Here is a 25,948-nt window from a genome sequence, read left to right on the forward strand (position 1 = left end):
CCTTCTGTCCATGTTTCCTTTTTTTTTCTTTTGGTCCTAAATATTGCTGTAACCAGTGACCATCCTGACACACACGTGATTCTTTTCCGAGGATAAATTACTGGGAGTGCATTTGCTGTTCATTCAGAGGCTACGTTCATTTTAAGGCTTTGGAGACAAGAAGCCAAATTGCCTTCCCAGCTGTGTAATCTTTGATTAGTTTGCGACTATGCCAAACTTTTCTCTGAATTAAAAAAATCTGCCTTCTGAATGGTCCCTTTCAATAGGCTTTCCTCTAAGACCTCTTGTCAGGGGTATAGTAAGCTCTCAGCAGATGAGTTTCTTCTTGCCTCAGCGAACACAGCCTGATCTATTGTGGCCATATAAGGTCTCAGTGACTCATACCCTCTCTGGACTGGTCAGAATTTGGGTTTAGGAGCCCATAAACAGAATAATCCAAAGTAAAAGTGGCTTAAACAAAATGGAATTATGTTTCTCTCCTATAGATATTTGTCTGTGAGAAGTCCAGAGATGGTCTGGCCAGGCTGGAATGGCATCTCCACCCAGTCCTGCCAGCTCCATTGTCCTGGGATGTGGCTTTCATCCTCATGATCCAAAATGACTGCTCAACTGCCAACTACTATATGCCCATTCCAGGCAGCAGGAAGAAGACAGGGGTACCCCTTCCTTTTAAGGAGATTTTCTAGAAATAACACACATCACTTCTGCTTACATCTTATCAGCCAGAACTTATTTAGTCACATGGCTACAGCTAGCTAAAAGGAAGGAGGGAAATGTGGTGGAAAAGTGCCTGGATAAAAACTGAAGTCCTATTATTGAAGAAGGTCAGAGTGGCTATTAGGAGACAACTGTACTACGTAATGTGATGGGCTGAATTGTGCCCCCTGAAAATTCATACGTTGAGTCCTAACCCCTACCACCTCCGAATGGGACTGTATTTGGAGAAAGTGTCTTTAATGATGTAATTAAGATAAAATAAGGTCATGAGGGTGGGCCCTAATCAAATATGACCATTGTCCTTATAAGAAAAGAGGATTAGGACCGAGACGTGCATAGAAGGAAGAACATGCAAGGACACAGGGAGAAGACGGCTATCTACACACCAAGTAGAGAGGCCTCAGAAGGAACCAGCCTGCTCACACCTTGATCTTGGACTTCCAGCCTCCAGGACTGAGAAGATAAATTCTTGTTATTTGAGCCCCGCAGTCTGTGGGACTTTGTTAGAGCAGCCCTAGTGAACTAATACACTTATCTGTTGCTGTGTAACCAATCGCATGGTGGCTTAACAACACAGGATCTCATAGTTAATTCGGACCAGGAATCTGGGCACAGCTTAACTAGGTCCTTCACTCCCATGTCTCTCAAAAGCCTGCGTTTAAGTACCACCTGCCTCTCACTTGAAAGCTCAACTGGGCAGGGATCCACCTCCAAACTCATGTGGTGTTGGCAGGATTCAGTTCTCCCTGGGCTGTTGCCCGAGTGGGCCTCCCAACGTGGCAGCCCTGGCTTCAAGAACGCGTGTGCAAGCCAAGGTGCAGACAGCCAGCAGGACGGAAGGCTCAGTCTTTTGTAACTTAATCCCAGGAGTGCCACCTTTGCCTATTAGAATTTTAGAAGTGTCAGTGAAAATTCAATTAACAATCAAGAAGAAAAAAGAGAATTTTATTCAAGCCAAATGAGGATTATAAGCCAGAAGGCAGGCTCTCAGAAGCTCTGAAAGCTGTTCCGCCTGGTAGAAGTCCAAGACACAATCATATATATTTTTGAGACAAAGGCTCATACATCGAAATGACATACTGACATTTTACAGAGAGTTCACCAAAGATACATAGTCCAGGTAAACTCTTACAAAGTGAGCAGTAAGTCAGTACGGCCCCCTCCAGAGTTGGGAAAGAATGCTAATCTTGTAAGAAGTTACATTGCTAGGTCAGAAGAAAGGAAAAGAAAAGTTGATCTCTACGGTCCAGCAGGTGTTCTCATCTTGGAGGAGGTCTGGTTAATGGGTAATGCAGATGCACACTTCACGTTAGTGAGGGAGGAGGCCCAAACGACATAGAGAACTTTCTGTTCAAACTTTTTTGTCTTGCTGTAAAATGTAAACCTTAATCAGAAGCCAGCCACCAGTGACAGCCCACTCTCAAGGGGAGGGGACTATACAAGGTGGTGAATCTCAGGAGGGGGTCACTAGGTCATCCGAGAAGTCTGCCAACCACAGTACCTGACAGCCTGGAGCCCCGTCATTGTGGCCTGTCCTGTGTGAGGGCTGGCACATGGCTTGGCCTGTGGACAAGGGCCTTTATTAAATCAGGGAACTGGGACCTCAAGGCTTGCGGCAAGGTTCTCTGAGGTCCTTCCCCTGAAGGGGGGGCGGTTGCTGTCCCCTTGGGGACAAGGCTTCCTGTGGCGATGCTGGGTTCGCCTGACTGCTTTGGGACAATAGGCGGAGACGTGGCTTGTGGCCTAGAACAGGTCGCTGCCCTGAGTGGGCTCTGGAGGCTTCATGCTGCTTGCCCCAGGCGGCTTCTCTGAGGGCCACCCACTCCCTGCGGGCAAGCGGACGCCGCCCCTCCGGGTGGCGAGGCTCTGGAGTCCGGGACCCTCCCACGCCGGCCGGCCTCGCTCAAGGCCAGCCTCGCTCAAGGGGGGCACACCCTTGGACCGGGCAGTCATGCCTGTGGGGCAGTCTCTGGGATCAAAGCTGCTTCTCGCTGCACCAGCCACGGCCTCTCCGGGCAGCAGGCACTGACCAGGCAGGTTTTTACCACCCGTCCCTGCCCCAGGCCCTCCGCCAAGCCCCTCAGCTCCTCCTCGAGCTGCAGACTGGCTCTCCAGGGCTCCGTTCCTCTCTGGGGGCCACACCTGGGCTCCCGCCCTGAGGGTCCTCTGGCTCCGCGCGGGGCGACCCACTTCCCCCTTCCTCCTCTGCAAGGCTGTCTCGTGAGCCCTCCCTCCGCCCGGGCCGCTGAGTGAGCAAGCACCCTCGCAGGGTCTCCGGCTCCGAGTCCACGGCCGGCCCTCCCTGCCACCCGCCGGGCGTCGGCCGGGGTCTCCTCGACTAGGGGTTTCTTCCCGAGGGAGCATGACGCTCACGACCGCCCCGCCCCTCCTCGCCGCGCCCCTAATCCGCGCCCGGGAGGAGCGCTGGGGTCTCCGTGGTCGCGGCGGTCCTAGGAGGCGAGACGGCGGGCGCGGGGGACTGGTTAGCACCGCGCCCGTCCAATGGCGGAGGCCGCCGCCTCTGGCTGTCAATCTCGCCAGCCTGGCCCCGCCCCTCCGACGGAGCGTCGCGGGACGCAGGGCCGCGGGGGCTGCCGGGACGGACCCAAGATGGCCGAGCGCTTCGGATCCGCTCCTGCCCGCGGCCCCGAGCCTCATTCATTGCCGCGCTGCTGAGCGGAACCGCGAGCAGGTCCGAGGGCTCCGGGGGCTGTTCCCGCGGGGCGGGAGGCCGCCATGGCGACCCTGGAAAAGCTGATGAAGGCCTTCGAGTCCCTCAAGTCCTTCCAGCAGCAGCAGCAGCAGCAACAGCAGCAGCCGCCGCCGCCGCCGCCTCAGCCCCCTCAGCCGCCGCCGCAGGCGCAGCCGCCGCCTCAGCCGCAGTCGCCGCCGCCCCCGCCGCCGCCGCCGCCGCCCGGACCGGCCGTGGCCGAGGAGCCGCTGCACCGACCGTGAGTGCGGGCCCGCTGCAGCTCCCCGGCCCGCGGCGACAGGGCCGCCCCGTGGTCCCCACCCCGTTCCCCGACCCCGCGTGGGTCTCCGGCCCTCGGCAGGCGCGGGGAGCCTCGCCGGCCTCTCCCGGAGGCGCCGGGGCGGCCCCGGCCCCAGTCCCCTGCTCTCCCGGCTGCGAAGTTAGGGGAGGAACCGGGGCTGTGTTGCGAGCAGAACTTGGCAGAGCCGAGGCCGCGTCCCGTCCCTCTCTTCCTGGTCTGAGAGGAGGAGGGCTGGGGGCGCAGCATGCTCCGGGAATTGGAGCCGGAGTGATGCGGGGACAGTGGTGACATCATGCCATGGGACGTCGGGCTGGAGGGCGGGGGAGCGCGCGCGGCCCAATGGAGAGCCTCCTGCGAGGGCCCCTTTAAGCAGCCTGTGGCTCGGGGCTGTCTTCCCGCAGCCTCAGGGCATTTCGTGTCGTTCGGGAGTCGCAGCGAATGTTGAGCATCAGGGAGAGACCGGCTTGTCTCAGCTCAGGTTGGCCTTAGGGCACTTGAATGAGCTGTGGTTGCCAAGTAAGCGGTGAACTGTCTAGACGGTTGTTGTTAACACGTGAGAAGCAATAAAACTGGCTTAAATATTAGGAAGAGTTGACTGCCCTTTATTGCCTTGTCCTCAGTTGGAAACAAATGACGTGTTGCTGAGGGAGAGGTTAATCGCTGGGGGCGAGTGATGTCCCTGTCACGAGTGTCGCAGTCCAGCTTTGCCGGAGCAGTGGTGTCTGCGGACCCCACACACGCTTCCTGTTGCTGACATCTGCTACTGTTTGGAAGCAGGGGGTCTCCGTTGCTTGTGCCAGGGAAAGTTTTTGTAACAGAAGAAGAGAGGCCATTAACGACACCGTCTAAGAGAACCGAGTACTTTCCCTTGAAGTCTTGTGTGCTGGGTGTTCAGCAGAGGTCAGGGTGTGTGCTCTGCTGCAGTTCGGGCCTTTCTTTCTCGTCTGGGTGTGTACAGGATGGCATTTAACGAGGAAAGTTTTCGCGAAGCCGCCCCTCTAAGAAGCGTACCTTCTTCAGGCTGGTTCGTTTTTAGTAATGTTTTCTTCGTTATGCTTCTGATATGATCCTTGCTGTGTCCTGAGGTTTCATTAGAAACTGAGAATTTGGGGAGTAATTTTGGCTTATCTGTTAAAATAAAATCTAGAAACAAATTAAGTTTTCTGCTAAAAGCTGAAAAACCTGTTTGGATACTTAGAGGGAAAAAAAGTTGGTTTTTGTTCGTTTGTTTGTTTTTTGACAATTTGATTTTTCTTTGCAGCAGGTGATTTATAACCATAACTATCCATTCCAGACTTTTATGGTCGTGCTTTTCCTGGAGTTAGATGCTGTGGAAGTCCATGCCCTGTGTGATCTCGTATAAAGGCGGGAAGCACCAAGCAGGGCTCTGGGTGGGAAGGAAGACCTTACTTCCGTCCCTGTCTGCTTGTTCAAACACTTGGTCAGTCTGAAAATATGCTTTCTGTTTCTTATGCTGATTTGACAGAACCTGAATTAGCTTATCTTCTTCAAAATATGGGTGTAAAGAGGTTTCCTTCTTAAGCCAGCTTGACAAAGTAGATACATTTTGTTTCATTACTTTATTGTAAGGAAATGTATGACTGACTTATTTTTAAAATTTAGTCTATCATTTTTGCATAAATAATACATTAACATGGTACAAATTCCAAAATTGCAAAAAGGTAAGTAAAATGTCTCTCTCCCATTCCTTTCTCCTGAGTACCTAACTCCATTCCCAGAGGCAAGCTTCCTCCTTGTGTATCCTACCAGATATAATCTATGTATTATATATATGAAGATAGATTTAAAAATTTTTAAAAACAAAAGTACTTCAGAATAGTAACTTTGAAAGGTTCTTAGCATGCTCTGAAATCAACTGCATTGGGCTTAATTATAGTTACTTTAAATAAAATGCATAAATGTTACATTTTTATGTACTTTGCTGTTCAGAAAGCAAGTATTCATTAATTTTGAGTAACGAACTCACTGCTTTCAAATTTGGATCTTGGCGTTTCTGTTCAGATGTTTCAGCTGAAAAATCCATTCCCCAAAGTAAGATTGGCCAAAAGCAATTAGAAGGTAACTGTTCTATTTTTATGGCTCTTGCTCTCTGTGGAACTATAGTGTCACCAGCCACGCTTGGGCTTCAATTGAAGGATCTGAGTGCCTACTCCCAGCTCAGCGTATGGGATACAGGGGTTCCGGGCGGTACAAGCTACAGTCTCAGCAAAGCTGACGTGCAGGGCAGTGCCAGAGCTTGGCAGGGTCCTAACTGCAATTATGAGGCAGTTGACATTGGCCTTTGGCACTTTCTCACTCTCCTTCAGATTCCCTCCTAGTTTTTCTCTGATTTTAATTATTTGCTGAATGTCTAATGTGTGCCAGCCAGTATCCTAATAGGTGCAGGGCTACAGCCATGAACAGATAAAGCTCTGCCCTCATGAAGCTTACATTTTAGTGAGGAATATAGACCAGAAACAGGATACATAAGAAAAATACACAGTATGTTAGACAGTGATAAACAAAGGAGGAACAGCAGCAAAGCAGGGAAGGGGGTCTAGGAAATGTCAGGGTTAATAAGGTATTGACGTTTTAGATAGGGTGTCCAGGGAAGGGCCACTGAGATGGTGTCTTTTGAGTAAAGACCAGAAGAGACTCAGGGATTGCCATAAAGGTATGTGGAGGGGCGTTCCAGGCAGAGGGAGCAGGTCCAAAGCCCGCTGATGGAGGAATAGCAAGGAGACAGTGTGGCCCGTTGAATTCGCCAGAGGGAGACTCTTAGTAGGAGCTGAGGTCAGAGAGGTAGAGAGAGTGCCGTACCAGATAGATCGGTAGGCCCTTCCTTCAAGGTGGACTAAAGACAGTGGCATTTATTCCAAGTGAGGTGGGAAGTAATTGGAGGGTTTGGTCCGAGGAGTGGCAGGAGTTGAGTTCCATTTTTAAATGAATACTGGCTGAGAACTGGGTGGGGGAAGCAGGGTGAGAAGCGGGAGAGCAGGTGGGAAGTGAGCGACGTGCTCAGGTGAGATGGTGGTGAATTCTGTCAGGTTGTTGGCAGTGGCAAGGTGGGAACTGACTGAATTCTGAAGGTAGAACCGACAGGACTTGTTCATCTCTGTCTGCTAAGCATGACATAATTTAGCTATAGTTGGTGTTATCAGTTATATTCAACTGCAAGTAATGGAAAACTCTGCTGCCATAACTTAAATAGGAAGGAATTTATTATAAGACAGCAGTGTCTGCTTGAGGAAGCTCCCCAGTGATTAGGGACCCAGCTTCTTTCTTATACTTAACTTGCAAACCCTCATCCTCATTCTTTCCCATTTTTAAAGTTGGGTTGTCTTTTTATCGTTGAATTGTAACAGTTTTCATAATATTCTGGGTACTAGACCCTTATCAGATGCATGATTTGTAAAATGATACTCCCTTTCTTGGGTTGTCTCTTCACTTTTTTTTTTTGGCCCCGACCTGCGGCTTCTGGGGCAGCTTGTGGGATCTTAGTTCCCTGACCAAGGATCGAACCCGGGCCCGTGGCAGTGGAAGTGTGGAGTCCTAACCACTGGACCGCCAGGGAAGTCCCTATACAGTCTTGATTACCGTTAGTTTTTTTTTTTAATTTTTAAAAAAGATTAATTAATTTATTTTTGGCTGCGTTGGGTCTTCGTTGCAGTGCGAGAGCTTCACATTGTGGTGGCTTCTCTTGTTGCAGAGCACGGGCTCTAGGTGCACGGGCTTCAATAGTTGTGGCACACGGGCTCAGTAGTTGTGGCGCACGGGCTTAGTTGCTCCGCGGCAGGTGGGATCTTCCCAGACCAGGGCTCAAACCCGTGTCCCCTGCATTGGCAGGCGGATTCTTAACCAGTGCTCCACCAGGAAGTCCTTGCCATTAGTTTTGTATCACAGTTTCAAGTCATGAAATGTGAGTCCTCCAACTTTATTCCTTTTCAGGATAGTTTTGACTATTCTGGGCCCCTTGCATTTCCATTTGAATTGTAAGATCTGATTGTCAGTTTCTACGAAGAAGCCAGCTGGGATTCTCTGATGGGTATTGCATTGAATCAGTAGATCAGTTTGGGGAGTATTGGCATCTTAACAATATTAAGTCTTCTGATTCTTGAACATTGGCAAACATTTTATGTAAATGGTACATCTCTGTAGCAACCATTAAACTCTGCCATTGTAGAAAAAAAGCATCCAGAAGCACTATGTAAGTGAATGTGTGCCTCTGTTCCAATAAAATTTTATTAAGGACGTTGAAATTTGAATTTTGTATAGTTTTCACGTCATAAAATATTATTCTTTGATTTTTTTTGGGGGGGTCAACCGTTTAAAAATGTAAAAACACTTCTTAGACTGGCCGAAACAGGTAGGCTGTAGTTTGTCCACCCCTAGATTAGATATGATAGGACCACTTTGGGGAAGCATTTCTTTTTTGGTTGCTTTTTGTTAACTAGCTTAAAAAAAATTACACATATACGTTGTAACAACATCTTCAAATAGCACAGAAGATGGAAAGCAAAGCCTTCCTCCCTGGCTGTCCTAGTCTCATTCCCTAAAAATAACAATTGTTAAGTTTCTTTTGTTTTCTCTGATTTTTTTTTTTTTGTGGTACGCTGGCCTCTCACTGTTGTGCCCTCTCCCATTGCGGAGCACAGGCTCCGGACGTGCAGGCTCAGCGGCCATGGCTCACAGGCCCAGCCACTCCGCGGCATGTGGGATCTTCCCGGACTGGGGCACGAGCCTGTGTCCCCTGCATCGGCAGGCGGACTTTAAACCACTGCGCCACCAGGAAAGCCCGTTTTCTCTGATTTTTTAATGCATGTACAAGTCCTTTTTTTTTTTTTTGCATGAATGAGCTCACACTATATTATTTCACTTAGTATACCAAAGACATTGTTTCATAGCAGTACCTATCATTCTTATAAACTGCTATATAATACTGTAGAATTTCTTTTTAAAAGAGGACTTACGGAGATGTAAAGGCAAAGGTCTTACAGTGTCCTGGCTTTCCTATTCTCTCCTCCTTCAGAGGCCCCACCCCCATTACCTCTGGTCCCTGCAAGTGAGCCAACCACTCAGTAAACTACCTTGGAATGGAAGTCTTATTCAGATAGCAAGAAGGAAAAATTAACACAGTATAAGATACTGTTTAATGTTGTGTTAACGTGAATCAGTTTGGGTGCTAGAATATGTGTTAGAGACGAGATATGCCATAGATCCTTGCTGCTCGGAGTGTGGTCTCAGGGCCAGCAATTTGGTATCACTTGGGAGCTTATAAGAAGTACGGATTCTCTGCCCTACCTTAGACCTACTGAATCAAGAGTCTGCATTTTAACCAGGTTTGTGAGCAATTTATGTGCACATTAAAGCTTGAGAAGCTCCACTGTAGATGATCAGGACCTACTTTTCTGTTGATATAATATAATATAATATAATATAATATAATATAAAATTCCATCAGCATTTGGGAGGGAAGACTTACGTTGCTTACATCTGTCCAGGTGTAGCTGAGTCAGTATCATTTCTCTGTCCTAGGGCCATGGAGCATTTGTGTAGCTGTAAAGTACGGTGTAACACTGACAAGTAAGCTGTGGTGGCATTAAGAGCTCCCAGCTACTGGGAATGGGCAGTTAAGTGGGGACTGGACTAGATGACCTGGAAGGATTCCTTTCAACAGGGTGCCTGTTGTGTGCCAGGGCCTGTTCTGGGTCCTTGGGTTACAGCAGTGAATAAGGCCAGTGGTGTTAAAGACTATGGAGAAAGACAAAACAGAATAAGGGGGAGAGGGGCTTTGTGGTGTTGTTTAGGGTACGAAGTGCACTGAGAAGGTGATGCTGGAGCAGGGGGAGGGGGGTGGGTATCTGGAGGAGGTGAGGTCCAGGTAGAGGGAACAGATGAGTGGGAGTGCTTTCCATGTTGGAGGAGTAGTAAGGAGGCCAGAAAGAGGAGATGAGGGTAGTCGTTTAGGGCCTGTACCCCAATATAAGGACTTTGGATTTTACTCTGACCAGATGCTTACTTGTGTAGTCAAACAAGTGATATAGCTTACAATGCTAAGCCAACACCAATTGCTGGCTTGGAAGGAACTGAGTCACTTAGTCATCGCTGGTGGGACTATAAAATGGACAGCTACTCTGGAAAACAAGCAGTGTCTTGTAGAACTGAACATAAAGTTACTATATGACCGGGCAGTTGCACTCTTGGGTGTTTATCCTGGAGAAGTGAAAACTGTTCACATAAAAACCTGTACACAACTGTTTGTAGCAACTTTATTCATAATAGCCAAAAACTAGAATCAGCTTAGATGTCCTTCAACAGGTGAATGGTTAAACTACTCAGCAATAAAAAGGAACAAACTCCTGGTAATACATGCAACAACTAAGATGAATCTTGAGGAAATTATGCTCGTGAAAACAGCCAATCCCAAAAGGTTATATATGGGCTGATTCTACTTATGGAACATTTTTGAAATGACATAGTTCTAGGAGTGGAGAATAGATGAGTGGTTGCCGGGGTTAGGGCTGCGTGGAGGTACAGAGTGGAGGGCCAAGGGACGTGGGTGTGGTTTTCAAAGGGCAGCTCAAGGGATCCTCAGGGTGATGGAAGTGTTCCCTATCTTGACTGTGGTGGTGGATACACAAACTTACACATCTGATGACATTGTGTACAACTAAATGCACACATCCCGCACAGGTGAGTAAAAGTAAAACTGGAAATCTAAAGATCAGTGGATTGTATCACCGTTCTGGCTGTGATTGTTTTGCAGAATGTTAGCATTGGGGGAAACTGAGTGAAGTATACACTGGCTTTCTTTTATTGATATTTCTTACAGTTGCATGTGAATCTACAATTACCTCATTAAAAACTTTTTTAAAAAAAAGATTTTTAAAAAATATTTATTTGTTTATTTATTTTTGGCTGTGCCAGATCTTAGTTGCAACCCGTGAGATCTTTAGTTGCGGCATGCAGACTTAGTTGTGCCATTCATTCGGGATCTAGTTCCCTGACCAGGGATCGAACCTGGGCCCCCTGCATTGGGAGTGTGGAGTCTTACCCACTGGACCACCAGGGACGTCCCCCTCATTAAAAACTTTAATTAACAAAAAAGGCCACCCTGGTGGACAGGGAGCAGGAATGAAAGAGGCAATTAAAGTAATCAAAGCTGATTGAAGTAATCAAATCAGTTGGGAGGCTGTTGAAGTAATCAAAGCTAGAGGTGCTGGCAGCTTGTGCCAGGCTGGGAGCAACAGTGCTGGTGGCGAAGAGTGGTCACATTCCTTCCTCTGGGGAGGAAGAGCTGTTGGGATTTGCAGACAGATTTTTTAAAAAATTGAGATTATGATTTACATATCATAAAATTCACCATTTAAAAATGTATAACTTAGTGGTTTGTAATATATTCACAAGGTTCTGCAACCATCACTACTGTCTGATTTCTGGAACATTTCATCACCCCGAAAAGAAAGCCCCTCTCCATTAGCAGTCAGTCCCCATTTTCCCGTCCCCAGCCCCTGGCAACCATTAATCTATTTCTGTCTCTATGGATTTGCCTGTTCTGGACATTTTTTGTGAATGGAATCATACACATGGGGCCTTTTGTGTCAGACCTTTTTCACTTAGTATAGATCGCATTTTGAATTGCACCTTCTTCTATTAGTAATTGTTACAGTACTCAGTTAAATTACTAGTAAGAAAGGCTTTCACAGCCCTTTTCTGTGATATAGACTGTGTGGTGGGGAAATCGTAGGCCTTGTTTCCCCTAATCAAACAGTACTTTTTCTTTTCAGCCGTGTCGAGCGGCTTGTGGGACCTTAGTTCCCTGACCAGGGATTGAACCTGTGCCCTTGGCAGTGAAAGTGTCGAGTCCTAACCATTGGACCGCCAGGGAATTCCCTTAAGCAGTACCTTTATTTTAAAATTGTGTATGAAACGTAATTCCAAAATGACTTCGGTGTTCCATTCCTTCTTAAAAAAAAAAAAGATCCGAAAGAGTCCTAATCTTCTAGGAACACTCTCATTAGTATAGTACTTGGTGAAAGTTAAAGAGCAGCTGATGAGGAATCAGAAGACCTGGATCTCTGCCCGGCCATTTACTGCCCTGCTCCTGCAGGCGGGGCAGCCTCTAGATCTCAGTTTTACTCATCGTGTGGTGTGTGTAGGCACCATGTGTATGTGACAGTACCTGTGACCACAAATAGCAAGACAAGTGCAAGATAGGTGATCATTTTCAATTCCTGGGGTAGTCTAGGTCCTCCCTTGCACACCCTCAACGTGGAATCAGATTTTTCATACGTAATTCTAAAAATAAGAATTTTGATGAGAGGGCTTGAATTCCCATTTTCAGAATTAGTTCTTTGATAATCGTTCTAACGTGATTGTAGTATGCCTGTAGAGTCCTTGATTTTTATATGTTCCTCCTCCTTACAGATGCATGTTTGTGTACAGATCGCTTCATTACACAATTTTGAAGGTGGAGTTAAAATAAGCACGTTTACAAAAACAGCTGAAGGATCAGGACTGTTCTTACCTTGTTTATCCAGCTCTTATCCTGCTCATCCAGTTCCTGCCTAGAGTAAGGCTGTTCCGTTTTCACCTTAATTTCCATACTTACTCTTCTTGTAGAACAAGTCAGTTTGACATCTTAGTTCATCAGCCTAATTAAATTCCATGGGGGAATGAAATAGTTGTAGTTTTCTTAAACTTCCAAGTTGGTTTATTGGACAAAATAAGACGGGAAGGAGGTATTTGAAGCAGGGACCATGGCATGTACAAGAACTGAGTTTGAAGGTGCATGACCAAAATGACTGAGTTATTTCCAGTGGCCAGAGTTCCCCCCCGCAGGTTTCCTGACAGAGGAAAGTAGCCTGAGGCCAGACTATGCTGGGCCTGCTTAAGCCAGGTTGGTGTTTGCACTGGGTGGGAGTGTTTGTTACTTTGGGGCTACATTGCTGCCCTGACATCTTTCAGTGGGTAGTGTTGGAAGGGTTGTTTATTTCGTTTCTGATATTTTTGGTTAATGCCTCTTTGTTGGGGCGTCTGAGGGTAAAGTCTGATCCTCACACTTTAAAATGTGGGTATTCTTCAGTGTGATAAAAGAGAAGATTTTACAGGATAAGTATTTTGGTAGCAATCAGGTGGTTGGTGTTTATGCTCCTCACCCAAAATAGGTACTTAGTAATTATTGTTTAAATTTTAATAGCAAGACTAGGAACCACTGAAGACTTTGACTGTCTATCTGAAGAATCTTAATGATTTTAGGGCTATCTATTGAGTGTGGAAAAGATGAAAATTTAAATATACTACGGTAGATTTTTTTTTCCCCCTCAAAAGTGTTTGGATTGCTGGAAAATAATTGTGGATGAGTTAGGAAGAGAAACTTAAAAACGTGTGCTTTCTTTGTAGCTGACCATGATAGAATGTGTGCTGCCCTCTTTCTGGCAGTAAAGTCGTGAAAGTCAGGGTCATCAGACGTGCTGTGATTGATGTCTTGGTCACAGCCAGAGGGGCTGAGGGCTGCACCTCGGGCTCCACGAAGTGCTTGAACTCAAGCCTGTGGGGTTGCCCTACAGTTTCTCTCTTTTTTAAGCTTTGCTGTTTCAACTTTTCTTTCCATCTCTTGGTTCTGCAAACTCAAGTTTAAAGTAATTATCATTTATCTTCTGAATCCTGTTTGTAAGACTGACTTAAGAACTTTTGAGTCAGTTTTAACGTGTATGTAACTTACTCTCCTACAGCAAAAGCTTACTTATCCATTCCTTTGTTGTCTGTCTGAAACACCTTCTCCAGTGTAGGTGCTGTGCTGAGTGCCAGGGAGAGAGACACCATATGGCCCTTGCTCTTAGTGAGTCTGTCATCCCTGGGGAGGAAATTGCAGGAACAGTTACTACCAAAGAGTGTGATGGAGGTGCTGGCTGACGGCCGGGCCTAGGGCAGGGTCCCGGGTGAATAAGGCAGTCTTTCCCCACAAATAGCTTGGAGGAGGAGCTAGACCCAAACAGACAACAGAAGAATGTATTTTTATTTTGGTGGGTGAGATGATGTTTTCTCTTTGACTTTCTGCTAGTTTCATAAACTTTTGCCCAAGTTCTGGCTTGGGGGAACAGCACAGTAGGTCTTAAGGAGATCAGGCGGCAGGTCCAGAGAGCTGGATTGTTTATTGTTACCTGTACTTTTGTGGTTTATTCCACATGTGAGGAGGGAGACAAGGTTCTTCTTGAAGCTCATACTTGTATTTATCACTTTTCTATTCTGACCATCGTCAAGTAGTGAAGTCCACTCAGTTTCGTGTTTGTCGACCTTTTTCTGATTACCGTCCCCCTAGGAATCACTTTAGACCTCATGGTAGGAGGCTACCCAGGGAGGGGCCACTACCTATGTAGCTAGGAGACTGGGTGTATGAATTCATTTCACTTAAGGCCTTTGTCAGATTCTCACTTTGGAAAAGAGTAGTGGATAAGTGAGTTAGTTTGCTTCCTAACGTGCTTGGAGTGGTCAGTGTTCTTTAATTTTCTTGATGGCTGTCTTAAACTAGGTAACCTCTGAGCTGCTGTAATAGAGACTTTAATGTGGTGGCTCAAAGAAGAGAGCATTTAAATTCTCATAGCGCTTTCTTCTTTAAATTGAGGTATTTTATTTACACACACACACACACACACACACATATAGTAAAATGTACCCTTTTTAATGTACAGATCAGTGAATTTTGACAGTTGCATAAAGCTGTGTAACTACTACCACAATCAAGATTTAGAACAGTGCCATCACCTCCTAAAGATTCCCCCTGCCTCGTACCTCTTTGCTGTCAACTCCCCCCTCCTCTGCCAGGCCCCTGGATATTACTGATCATCTTATGTTCCCCTGGTTTTGTGTCTTCCAGAACGTGGCATAAATGGAATTATCCTTAATGTATCTTGAAGCTGATACATTGAGATTCATCCTTGTGTGAATCAGTGCTTCGCTGCTTTTTACTGCCAAGCAGTGTTCCGTCATTTGGCTGTGTCATTTTTCCATCCACTGGGACATTTGGGTTGTTTCCATCACAGTGTTTTTGAAGTGAGTGACTCATGAGGGTGGGTGGTGAGGGGCCTCTGCCTCTTGTGGTCACTTGGGACTCAGGCTTCTTCCATCCTGTTGCTCTGCAGCCTCTTGTTGTCTTTATCTGTATAATCAAAAACTGGGTGTTAGGAATGTTTGTTCCAGTCGGAGGGAACTAAAAGGGGGAGGGAACTAAAAAGGGGGAGGGAACTAAAAGGGGGATGCCCAGGGCGAGCCAGCAAGGCAGAAGCTCCACCTGCTACTTCGGTTCCCATTTCATCTGTGAGAACTAAGTCACGTGTCTATCCCCGACTGCAGGGAAGCTAGGCTGTGGAGCTTCTAACCAGGAGGCGTGTGTCTGAGAAGGGAAGCATGGCATCTTGGTGGATGACTAGCAGTCCGCAACATAGCTTATCAGTAAGAGTCTCTTTTAGGAAAGAGACCAGTGGGAGATACACAGTCACCAGTCCATGTGGTGATGGACTCTTACTGACCAGTCATCGGGAAGCCCCTCTCCGCATGCCTTGGGCTTGTCTTCTCATTCAGGCTCTGTCTGTCCTTTTTGGACCCTGACTTTCCCCTTTGGAGGCTCTTCCTTGTCCATTTTCTTCCCTGGCCACATCTGTAGTGCCTTTTGGAGGGTGTGTCTTTCGTGGATTTGCATAATTGTAAGAGCCTGTTCCTTCAGGTGTACTTGTTGGAAACTGACGTTGCATTAGGGATTAAATAGAAGTGTTTGTTGGTTTTAAAATTTCTTTGGTACTAGAATTCCCTCCAAAACTTAGTAGTCTTCTGGTTTAGGTGTTTCTAGTTAGTACCATGTACTGGTGACCTGCTAACACTCAGATTCTTTTTGGATATAGTTATCAAGCCTGATTTATTTTTTGGCTTCCTCTTTGTTTTTTTTTGTTTTTTGTTTTTTGCAGTACGCGGGCCTCTCACTGTTGTGGCCTCTCCCGTTGCGGAGCACAGGCTCCGGACGCGCAGACTCAGCGGCCATGGCTCACGGGCCCAGCCGCTCCGCGGCATGTGGGATCTTCCCGGACCGGGGCACGAACCCGCGTCTCCTGCATCGGCAGGCGGACTCTCAACCACTGCGCCACCAGGGAAGCCCTTGGCTTCCTCTTTGGATTGACCCTCTCTACCTTATTTCTGTGATGCCTACCTCAGAGACATCTCAAGTCATAGGTTTGGGTGGGAAGCAAGCACCTTTTATCTGATTCTTGTTTATCTCCTGTTTATCTCCTTTTGGGGGGCTGAGAAGTCTTACTAGGAGGCTTTTGAGAAAGTCTCTGGGCAGGGGGCTTATTTCTAGCCGTTTGGGGATATAGAAGCAGTTAGCCATTGTCTGAACGTTATTTTACACCTAAGAGTGTGAGGTCTGTGTGATATGCTGACTGTAGTCAGTAACTACGACTTTGAGAAGTGACAGCAGCTTGGTATGTAGAGTATTATGTTGATATCATTGTGTTTCATTGAATTGCACACTCCGTCCATCCATGTGATCTTGGGTGAACGCTGTTTGCACTGCAGTTTCTCCTTCTCTCTGAGGTAGAGAAAGCAGGTGCGTTAGTAACACTCCTTGACTTTTCTATGGAGCCCTGTCCTGTAGGGAACCCTGGGTTAGGCTCATCCCCTCCTCCCTGACCTCTGAGCCACCCTGCCCCCAGCAGGAATGGGTGGTTTACTTCTAGGAGTCAAGAAGCACTATTTTTAAAAAAAATTTATTTATTTATTTATTTATTTATTTTTGGCTGCATTGGGTCTTCATTGCTGCATGCGGGCTTTCTCTAGTTGTGGCGAGCCGGGGCTACTCTTCGTTGCGGTGCGCGGGCTTCCCATTGCGGTGGCTTCTCTTGTTGCCGAGCACAGGCTCTAGGCACACGGGCTTCAGTAGTGGCACGCGGGCTCTAGAGCACAGGCTCAGTAGTTGGGATGCACAGGCTTAGCTGCTCCGCGGCATGTGGGATCTTCCCGGACCAGGGCTCGAACCCGTGACCCTTGCGTTGGCAGGCGGATTCTCAACCACTGTGCCACCAGGGAAGCCCAAGAAGCACTATTGAATGAATGAATGCCTTGTAGAAATAGATGGAGCGGATAACACAACACATGCAAACTTCCTTTACTCTTTTTTTTTTTCCCTTTTAGAAAGAAAGAACTCTCAGCCACCAAGAAAGACCGTGTGAATCATTGTCTGACAATATGTGAAAACATAGTGGCACAGTCTCTCAGGTAACTGCACTTTGAACTTCCTAGTGAAAATTAAAAATTTCTATATTTTCATTCTTAATGGGCTAGAATATTCTTTGTCTCCCCAATTGTTTTAAAACCTTTACAGGACCCCCTTCCCCATACTTCTGGCTACATATATGGAGGATGTCCAGACACTGTAATGAGTAATGTTTCCATAATCTTACGTAGTATCATTGTAACCATTATGATAATTGAACGTGTTTATATTTTACTTATTGCAGTATTTGGAACAACAAGAGCCTGTCCAATTATAGTGGTCTTTTTTTTTTAAATTGGAGTATAATTGCTTCACAATGTTGTGTTTCTGCTGTACAATGAAGTGAATCAGCTTTATGTATACATATATCCCCTCCCTCTCGGACCTCCCTCCCCACCCCCATCCCACCCATTTAGGTCATCACAGAGCACCGAGCTGAGCTCCCTGTGCTGTATAGCAGGTTCCAATTAGCTATATATTTTTTTTAATTAATTAATTAATTTATTTATTTATTTTTGGCTGCGTTGGGTCTTCGTTGCTGCTCGTGGGCTTTCTCTAGCTGTGGTAAGCGGGGGCTACTCTTCGTTGCGATGCACGGGCTTCTCATTGAGGTGGCTTCTCTTGTTGCAGAGCATGGGCTCTAGGGTGCGTGGGCTTCAGTAGTTGTGGCTCGCGGGTTCAGTAGTTGTGGCCCACGGGCTTAGTTGCTCTGTGGCATGTGGGATCTCTGGACCAGCGATCGAACCCGTGTCCCCTGCATTGGCAGGCGGATTCTTAACCACTGCACCACCATGGAAGCCCCCCCACTAGCTATCTATTTTACATATGGTACCCCAATGTTCATTGCAGCACTGTCTACGATAGCCAGGACATGGAAACAACCTAAATGTCCATCGACAGATGAATGGATAAAGAAGATGTGGTATATATATATATGATGGAATATTACTCAGCCATAAAAAGGAGGGAAATTGGGTCATTTGTAGAGATGTGGATGGACCTAGAGTCTGTCATACAGAGTGAAGTAAGTCAGAAAGAGAAAAACAAATATTGTATATTAATGCATATATGTGGAATCTAGAAAAATGGCACAGATGAACCTACTTACAGGGCAGGAATAGAGATGCAGATGTAGACAACGGACATGTGGACATGGGTGAGGGGTGGGATGAGTTGGGAGATTAGGTTTGACATAAATGCACTCTTGTGGTCTTTTGTTTGCTCTTCTTCCGCACTTTGCCCCCCTGTCCGACCCTGTGGGAGTGCACGTGCTCCCCCATGGCTGCTGCCTGCTCATGAAGGCTCTGGGGTCAGTGGGATCGTGGGCATTGACTGGAGGTCTGCTTCCCTGGCTCGACGGTTTCTCTGTGGTGAACTAGCAGCACCTTCTTGTGTAGCTTCTTTGCCAATTCTCCTCATTCTCTTTACTTTTGACTGTCGTTTTTTCTGACCATTGTTCATAGTAGCTGTGGACGGTAAATATTTTAAGCTTGTTTCTAGTGGCTGAGTAAGAAGCAGATGTACTTATGATTTCAGAATTCTGTTACCCACATGGGCATGTGTGAAGTACTTCTCTCTTGGCTTTTCTTTCCTTTGGAATAAATCATTCATGTTATTCTCCTGTTGGAAAGAGCTCTTTATAATCTGTTAGAAAAAGCTCAGAATAATAATCTTGATTTTAGTACTGACAGAAATTTGGTGATTCATTTAATTTTAGTGGCACCTTGCTTTTGTATTTCATACTTTCAAAGCAATTTCACATAGAGTATTTCATTTTAGTTGAACTCATTCAGTTTGTGAAGGACAGTGGATGATTTCTGTTTCTATTTAATTTGTAGAAATGTTGTGGGAAGAAATGAAGTGATAAATGAGAATATGTGCTGAAAATAAAAATATAGAAATTCTAAGTTAGCATGCTATTGTTAGCATAGCTTAGAAAACAATACTAAGATAAAAGTAGGGGGAAAAAAAGCTTGAATTCTATTTCCACTCCTTAAAAGTCAGGTGGTTTTAGATAAGTTTAACTTCTTGGAGCCACTGTTGCCTCATCTATGAAATGTAAACCCAGTTTATAAGGGTTCTTGTGGGATGAAGTGACACCTGTGAAACACTGTTGAGAGCTACATAGATGTGTTCTTTAGCTACTGAGAGCCAGAAATACATCCCGGCGTGATGCACATTGTCCTGCAAACTGTCATTACTTCTGTATGAAATGACGGTAAATGCCCGACAGGCCCCTGGTGCCTGCTGCTGCTGTAGCCCTGCTGTGCTCAGCTGACCCCCAGCATCCGGGTCTCAGGGAGTAGCACCTCACTTTGAAAGCTTATGGACCCAGGAAATAGATCTCTTTCAGTCTTAGTGCTTCACGCATTATACTTAGTTTGTTTCTTGACAATTCCCAATGGAATTGATGGGATGTTGGCTTAGATTCACACATTGGTAGTAAAGTATGTTGAGATATGTTAAGACTGATTTGTGGTTCAGTTTGCTATCTTAAATCACAGTAGTGGCTGATAATAGTTTTTACATTCGTATGTCTATTATGTTTTTATGGAGTAGTGCTGATAGTCATTATACTGCTTGTTCTACACAGGAGCATAAGAATAGGGTATTTTTTGGACCCAGAGAGGTTGTTTCTGGTCCCATCAGATCAAAGAACAAGTTTGTTTTAAGATACTCTCCATACTTTTTAGGAATTTTGCAGTGTAGAGCTGAAGTGGATATTTTATATGCATGTAATGATTTATGAAATCTTCTTGATGGCTGGTATTTCCTGTCATCTCTCCTGAGTGTAAGTAACCTCTGGTGCGTTCTTACAGCTTCTGTGATGCACTGACCTTCTCTCCAGTGGGGTTATTCAGTGGCAGCTTCTGAAGTCTTCAATGTGTATTGTGACTCTTGGTCTACCTAAGCTCTCAAGTTGGTGGTCTGTCCTACTGGTTCCTAAATACACATGAACATCAAAATCACCCGGAAGATTTGTCAAAAATATAGTAACAAAGATACCTCACTGCCCTCTTTCCCCAGCACACTTATATTTTCTGTTCAGGTGGAGTGTGGGGATTTGTTTTTTACAAGTATCCTCTTGGGAATACTTAGGAACCCTCATCTAAGCAAGTGTACCTTGATAAAGTGGTTGGGTAAAAATAAGTATACAGGAATCTCTAGATTTCCCCAATATTAGCATAAATCAGTTAGAAAATGTAATGGTTCAAGATCCAATTCATAGTAGCACCAACGTATCAAATTCCAAGGAATTGACAAGGGACCTGCAGAAACTACGTAAGGAGGGCTGTTGACTTTCCTGAAAGGTACAGATTACTACCTCCCTTTCTACATGGGAAGATTTCTTTATCATAAAGTTAAATTTTCTCTAAATTAATCCATAAATTTAAAATGATCTTGATCAAAATTCTAGTAGAGATGTTTTTGAACTTGTTCATCTGCAAGAATAAATACATCACTGTTGCAAAGAAAATCTGAAACCATCAGTAATGTGGTGATACCTGGCGTACATGAAATTAAAATAGCTGTTAGACATTAAAGAAGGTATAGAATGGAAAGTGGGAAAGTGTATGTGTGTCTCTGTGTGTATGAATTTATGATAAAGGTAGCATCTTGTATTGGTATGGAAATGATGAACCACTTGACTATTTAGGGGGGTATTATGTTTCGTCTTCATATTGCAAACAAACATAAGTGCCAGATTAATTACCTAAATACAAAAAAGTGAAATCATTACTATAAAAAGAGCATTGAATCTCAGGCTGTGGAATGCTAGCAGTATAAAGGAAAAAATTGTTTCATCTGGAATATAGTTCAGTATGTCAAAATCCACTTTAAACTGGAAATTACATAAATGCAACTTGGGGAAAGTATTGACAGCATATGTATCAAAGGTTTAATATCTTCTCTAAAGAGCAGTTATAAATCATGAAGAAAAAGACTATCATCCTAATAGGAAAATAGGCAAAGGCTATGAATAGGCCTTTTGGAAAAGAAGACATGAGATGGGGCCCATGAGCATAATGGCTAACACTTACTTTGTGCTTCCTGTGGAGGCATGCTCACATTTATTAGTGATCAGTGGGATGAGACTAAAACAGAAATAACATTTTTACCTGTCAAAGTGACAAACATTAAAAAATATTCAGGATTTTTTCAGAGGTGATACAACTTTTTTAAAAGGCAATTTGGCAGACACTATCTGTTTGACTTAACTGTTTCACCTCAGGAGTTCATCCTGAGGAAGGTGTACAATGATGTGCAGTGCTATTCATCCCATTAGAAAATTAAAAATAATCTTAATGACTTACCCACAGAATTGAAAAATTAAGATACATTTATAGAAAGGAATATTAGCTAACTTTATAAAAGGTGATTTATAGATATTTATATTTGTGACCAGGAAAGGTATTAGTAATATATTAAAAATTAAATTTAAAAAATCATGAAAGATTTTTGCTTCTGGCTAAGTGACAAGGACAGGATCTACCTTCCTGCCTAAAGCAATTGATAATGGATAAAATATATGTAACAATGGTTTTCAAGGCACCGGGCATCAGGCAGTTCTGGAAAAATGGAAAACTACTGCGATGAGCCTTATGACTTCCCCAGGTTACTGCCTGGAGGGAGTCTTCCAGCCAGGATGTGAGGAGGGGAAACCCAGGCAGAGCCCAGTGGCTGCTGAGATGGGGAGACAGAGCTGATGGCCTCAGGAGGCAGGGTGGCTGGGGCCCATTGGGGAGAATACCAGAGAGGGGGGAGCTGCACTGAGCGATCCGGGAGACCTGCAGGGGTCCCTCAGTGCCCTGGGGCTGGGGGTGGAACCACCCGAAGGGATTGGAGGGAACAGGTGCTAAACTCAGACAGGTGCAGGAAGAGCTCATGTTCCCCCCAGCCAGAATGGAAAACCCCATCCTTCCTGGGGCGTTGGGTGGGCTACTCAGAAGGGTTTGCCTTCGCTACAGGGCTCACTTAGCCCTAGGCTAAGATGTCATTCCAATCCTGCCTAGTAAAGCTTAAAAGCAAAACCCAAGGTGATCATACTCTTTCAAAGTAACTTAATTGCATTCCAGAGCAAAGTTCAAGAATATTTATTGGAATTCAGAAGTATATAACACCCAACAAGATAAAAGTTACAAGGTCTGGCATCTGGTCAAAAATTATCAGGAATGCAAAGAAGCAGGAAAACGTGATTGACAGTGGAAAAAATCAATTGAAGCTGACCCAGAAATTGCACAGATGGTAAAATTTGTACACAGAAACATTGAAACAGTAACTATAACTGTTCTTCTAGTTCAAGAAGCTAGAGAAAAGATTGAATATGTTAAGTAGAGATAAGACATGAAAAAGACCTAAAATGAACCAAGGTAAGAGTGACAGTGGATTTCTCATTGGAAAAAAAAGTGCCAGAAGTCCGTGCAACATTATCAGTGAGGTACTGAAACGGAAAAAACCCTAGAATTCTATATCCTGTAGAAACTTCTTTCTCAAAAACAAAGGTGAAAGAAAGACTTTTTCAGACTTGCAAAGGCTGAAATAATCTATGTCCAGCAGGCAACTACTATAAGAAATGGGAAAGAAAGTGTTTCAGGTAGAAGGAAGATGGTACCAGATAGAAGTCTGGATCTACATAAAGGATTGGAGAGCAATGGAAATCGTAACTATAGTGGGTAAATATAAGACTTCGCTCTTACTTTTAATCTTTCAAAAATATAATTGATTGTTTACAGCAAAAATAATAATGATGTATTTTGGGGTTTACACGTAGCAGTGAAATATACGACAGCCATAGCACAAAGGGTGCAAGAGCAGAAGTGGAAATGCAGTTGACCTTTGAACTACATGGTTCTGAACTGCATGGGTACACTTATATGCAGATTTTTTTCAGAAAATGCTGCAGTACTACACAATGCACGGTTGGTTGAATCTGTGGTTTCCAGCCTGCAGATAATTTATACTTGGGTTTTTGACTTTGTGGAGGGTCGGCGCCTCTAGCCCCTCCAAACTATCGATATAGGTTGTATCGATATAAAAGGATAGTAAAGGAATATTATGAACTTCAGTAACTTAGATGAAATGGACAGTTTCTTGAAAGATGAACTTCTAAAGCTCTCTCAAAAAGAAATAGATAACCTAATTAGCCCTATATCTATTTTATTAAATTAAAATTAAAAAATCAATATTTGATTTAGTTATTGGAGACCTTTTAAGGATGGTTAGAAATGGTATATAAACCTACTTTTCTCTTTTTTTCTTTTTTAAAAATTGAGATATAATTGGCATATGACACTGAGTTTGAGGTGCACGTGTTGGTTTGATACATTTGTATAATGCACTATGACCGCCATAGTGTTAGCTAACATCTTTATCATGTCACATCATTATCATTTCTTTTTTTGTGTTGAGAACAGTTAAGGTCTAGTCTCTTAGTAACTTTGAAGTTTAAAATACAGTATTGTTGACTATAATCACTAAGCTGTGCATTAGATCTCTAGGTTTTACTTAAGTAAACCTACTTTTTCAACTGAATTTTATGGAATCTCTATACAAATAAAATACTTCTGATGAAAATTTTGTGTTTGAATTGGGATGTGCTGTAAAAAAGATTGTTATATATCCCAGTAATTTTTTCGTATTGATTACATGTTAAAATAATGTTTTGGATATATTGGGTTAAATGAAATATATTATTAAGATTAATTTTACCTGTTTCTCTTTATTTTTATGTCTATAAGGAAGTATAAAATTGTACTTGAAGCTCACATTGTATTTCCGTAGCACCACTTTGAGCAGCGCCTGGATGCTGTGCCAGCATCCCAGGGACCTTTCTTCTTTATTCACAGCTGTATTCCACAGAGATGAGGTCTGAAATATTGCTGAGGGGTACATTTCTTTTCTTGCTCGTACTTGTTTGTTGATCACTGCTAATGTGGTTCTTTGCTTTTTCTTAGGCTCCTGGCTCTTCTGACTCTTGGTAGGAATTGTGAGGTAGAGAGAGAGTGGGGAGGAGGCCCTTTATTTCAGAGGACTCTAGACTGAGATGTTTCAAGAATAGCAGCTTTGTCCAGGGGCTGGTATTACTACCAGGCCATCCTTCACTGTGCTGTGAAGCCAGTTTCATGCACATGGCCATGGGTCTCTCTCTCTTGGCTGTGTTTAGCCAATTGGATCACAACTGCCTAACAGGCTCTCTCAGTTAAACTTTTAAAAATCATTTACAAGCATCGCCTAGATTCCAGTTCTTGAGACTGATGGCGCAACAAAAACACAGCCTGACCATGATCATGTTGAGTTTGGAACATATTGAAAGCAAGATGAAAAAGGAGTAAAGGAGTTATATTGGTATATTGATTTTCTAGGTTCTGAGAATATTGTAAGAGTAGAAGTAACTTGTTGGCAGAGGGCAGATGGCTATCTGAGATTTAAGTATCTGAAGCCGTGTCTTTTTTTCTTTTTTTAAATTGAGTTAAAGTACATACAAATCAGTGTCTTTTTAAGATTTTTTGACTAAAACAAACAAAATAAGATTGTCTTGCAAGTACACTTCTATTTTTAAGAAATTCTTAAATTTTAGAATAGTTTTAGATTTACAGAACAATTACAAAGATAGTATAGAGTGTTCCCATAAACTCCACATGCAGTTACCCAAATTATTAGCATCTTACATTACTGTGGTGCAATTACTGTGGTGCAATTTTCACAATTAATGACTCAATATTGGTATACTGTTAGACTTAATTTTTATGTAATGTCCTTTTTTCTGTTCCAGAATCCCACATAGGATACCAGAAACTTCACTTTGTTTCGTCGTCGTGTCTTCTGAGGTTCCTTTTGGCTGTGACAGTCTCTCTTCTTTTTTTACTTAGAAATTCTCCAGAATTTCAGAAACTTCTGGGCATTGCTATGGAACTTTTTCTGCTGTGCAGTGATGATGCAGAGTCAGATGTCAGGATGGTGGCTGACGAGTGCCTCAACAAAGTCATAAAAGTAAGAGCCCTGTGGACGGTGTTCTACGAGCTGTGATCATTGTAGCTAAGAGAAGAAACCATGACTTAGGGTTCTTTTGTTTTGAGTAGCAAAGTCCCTTAGGACATCTGCACTGTTTCCATTTATGGTGTGTGGTTTGGAGGCTCTCTGCTGTGTGCCAGTGTGCCGGCTGCACCTGCCCCATCAGAGGGAGTGGGTTTGCCCTCGTGCCTGCGCAGGGCATAGGTCAGGGGTGGGCGCTGATGGTGGCCACTGGGTGCTCTTGGGGGAAACATCACTTTGTTGAGAAACCATGAGGCCTTGAGAAGCAGGGGGACGGGGAGTGGGATCTGCTTTTGGTGTCTTCGTCTCCTAAGACCTGGGTCAGGCAGTACTGTTTGCAGGTAAAGACGTGCCTTCTCTGGTAGCTTCACTGGAGTTAGTGTGACGTGACTGGAGAGATAGGAGTTCCCAGAAAAGGTTGATGAAGCCAGAAAGCCAGAGCTACCTGGGTGGTAGGTGAGGTAAGGAGAGGGCGGGGGACACCTGTCCTCTTCGCTTACTGCTTCCCAGTGCAGAGTTAGTACCCAAGATCACTGTAGCTTTAATCCACTTTTCCCTTTCTGCTGCCATTGAAGATAAAGTCTTTCTTCCACAATTCTTACGGTGTTGGAAAACAATCCTTGTTTTTCTCATTCTGCCATTCTCCTAGTTTGTATCCTCAACCACCCTGGGCACCTTCTTCCAGGTCACCTTTGAGTGTGTGAATGAGCCTTTTGAATTTTGTGTCTAAGCTTATATGTTGTTCCCACCATAGGCTAACCAGTGCTGAGGAAGGTTCACTGACATAGTTCTTGATGCTCTCTCCAAAAACGATTTCTTGATGATGGTTAAGGAGAAAATGTATCTTGTTCCCTTCTCTGCATGGAATCCCTGCTTATTGGATCTTTCCAGTTTTTCCTGATTTTTCCCTTACTGTTTTGAGTTCCACCCATGAAATTTA

General features: G+C 44.5%; 1 protein-coding gene across 4 annotated transcripts in view; it reads left to right on the forward strand.

The window, feature by feature from the left end:
- Nucleotides 1-3,316: 3,316 nt before the first annotated feature.
- Nucleotides 3,317-25,948, forward strand: part of HTT (huntingtin) — a 138,443-nt gene continuing 115,811 nt past the window's right edge. For 3 of the 4 annotated variants that reach the window (XM_082611065.1, XM_082611067.1, XM_082611068.1), the window contains exons 1-3: nt 3,318-3,668; nt 16,893-16,976; nt 24,846-24,966. In XM_082611065.1, coding sequence (XP_082467191.1) covers nt 3,454-3,668; nt 16,893-16,976; nt 24,846-24,966 — 420 coding nt within the window. In that variant the 5' untranslated portion in view covers nt 3,318-3,453. Of the gene's footprint in view, nt 3,669-16,892; nt 16,977-24,845; nt 24,967-25,948 lie in introns of all 4 variants that reach the window. The other variant, XM_082611066.1, reaches the window with a different exon arrangement.

This window comes from Mesoplodon mirus, assembly GCF_964341445.2.
Source record: "Mesoplodon mirus genome assembly, chromosome: 2".
Taxonomy (NCBI): Eukaryota; Metazoa; Chordata; class Mammalia; order Artiodactyla; family Ziphiidae; genus Mesoplodon; species Mesoplodon mirus.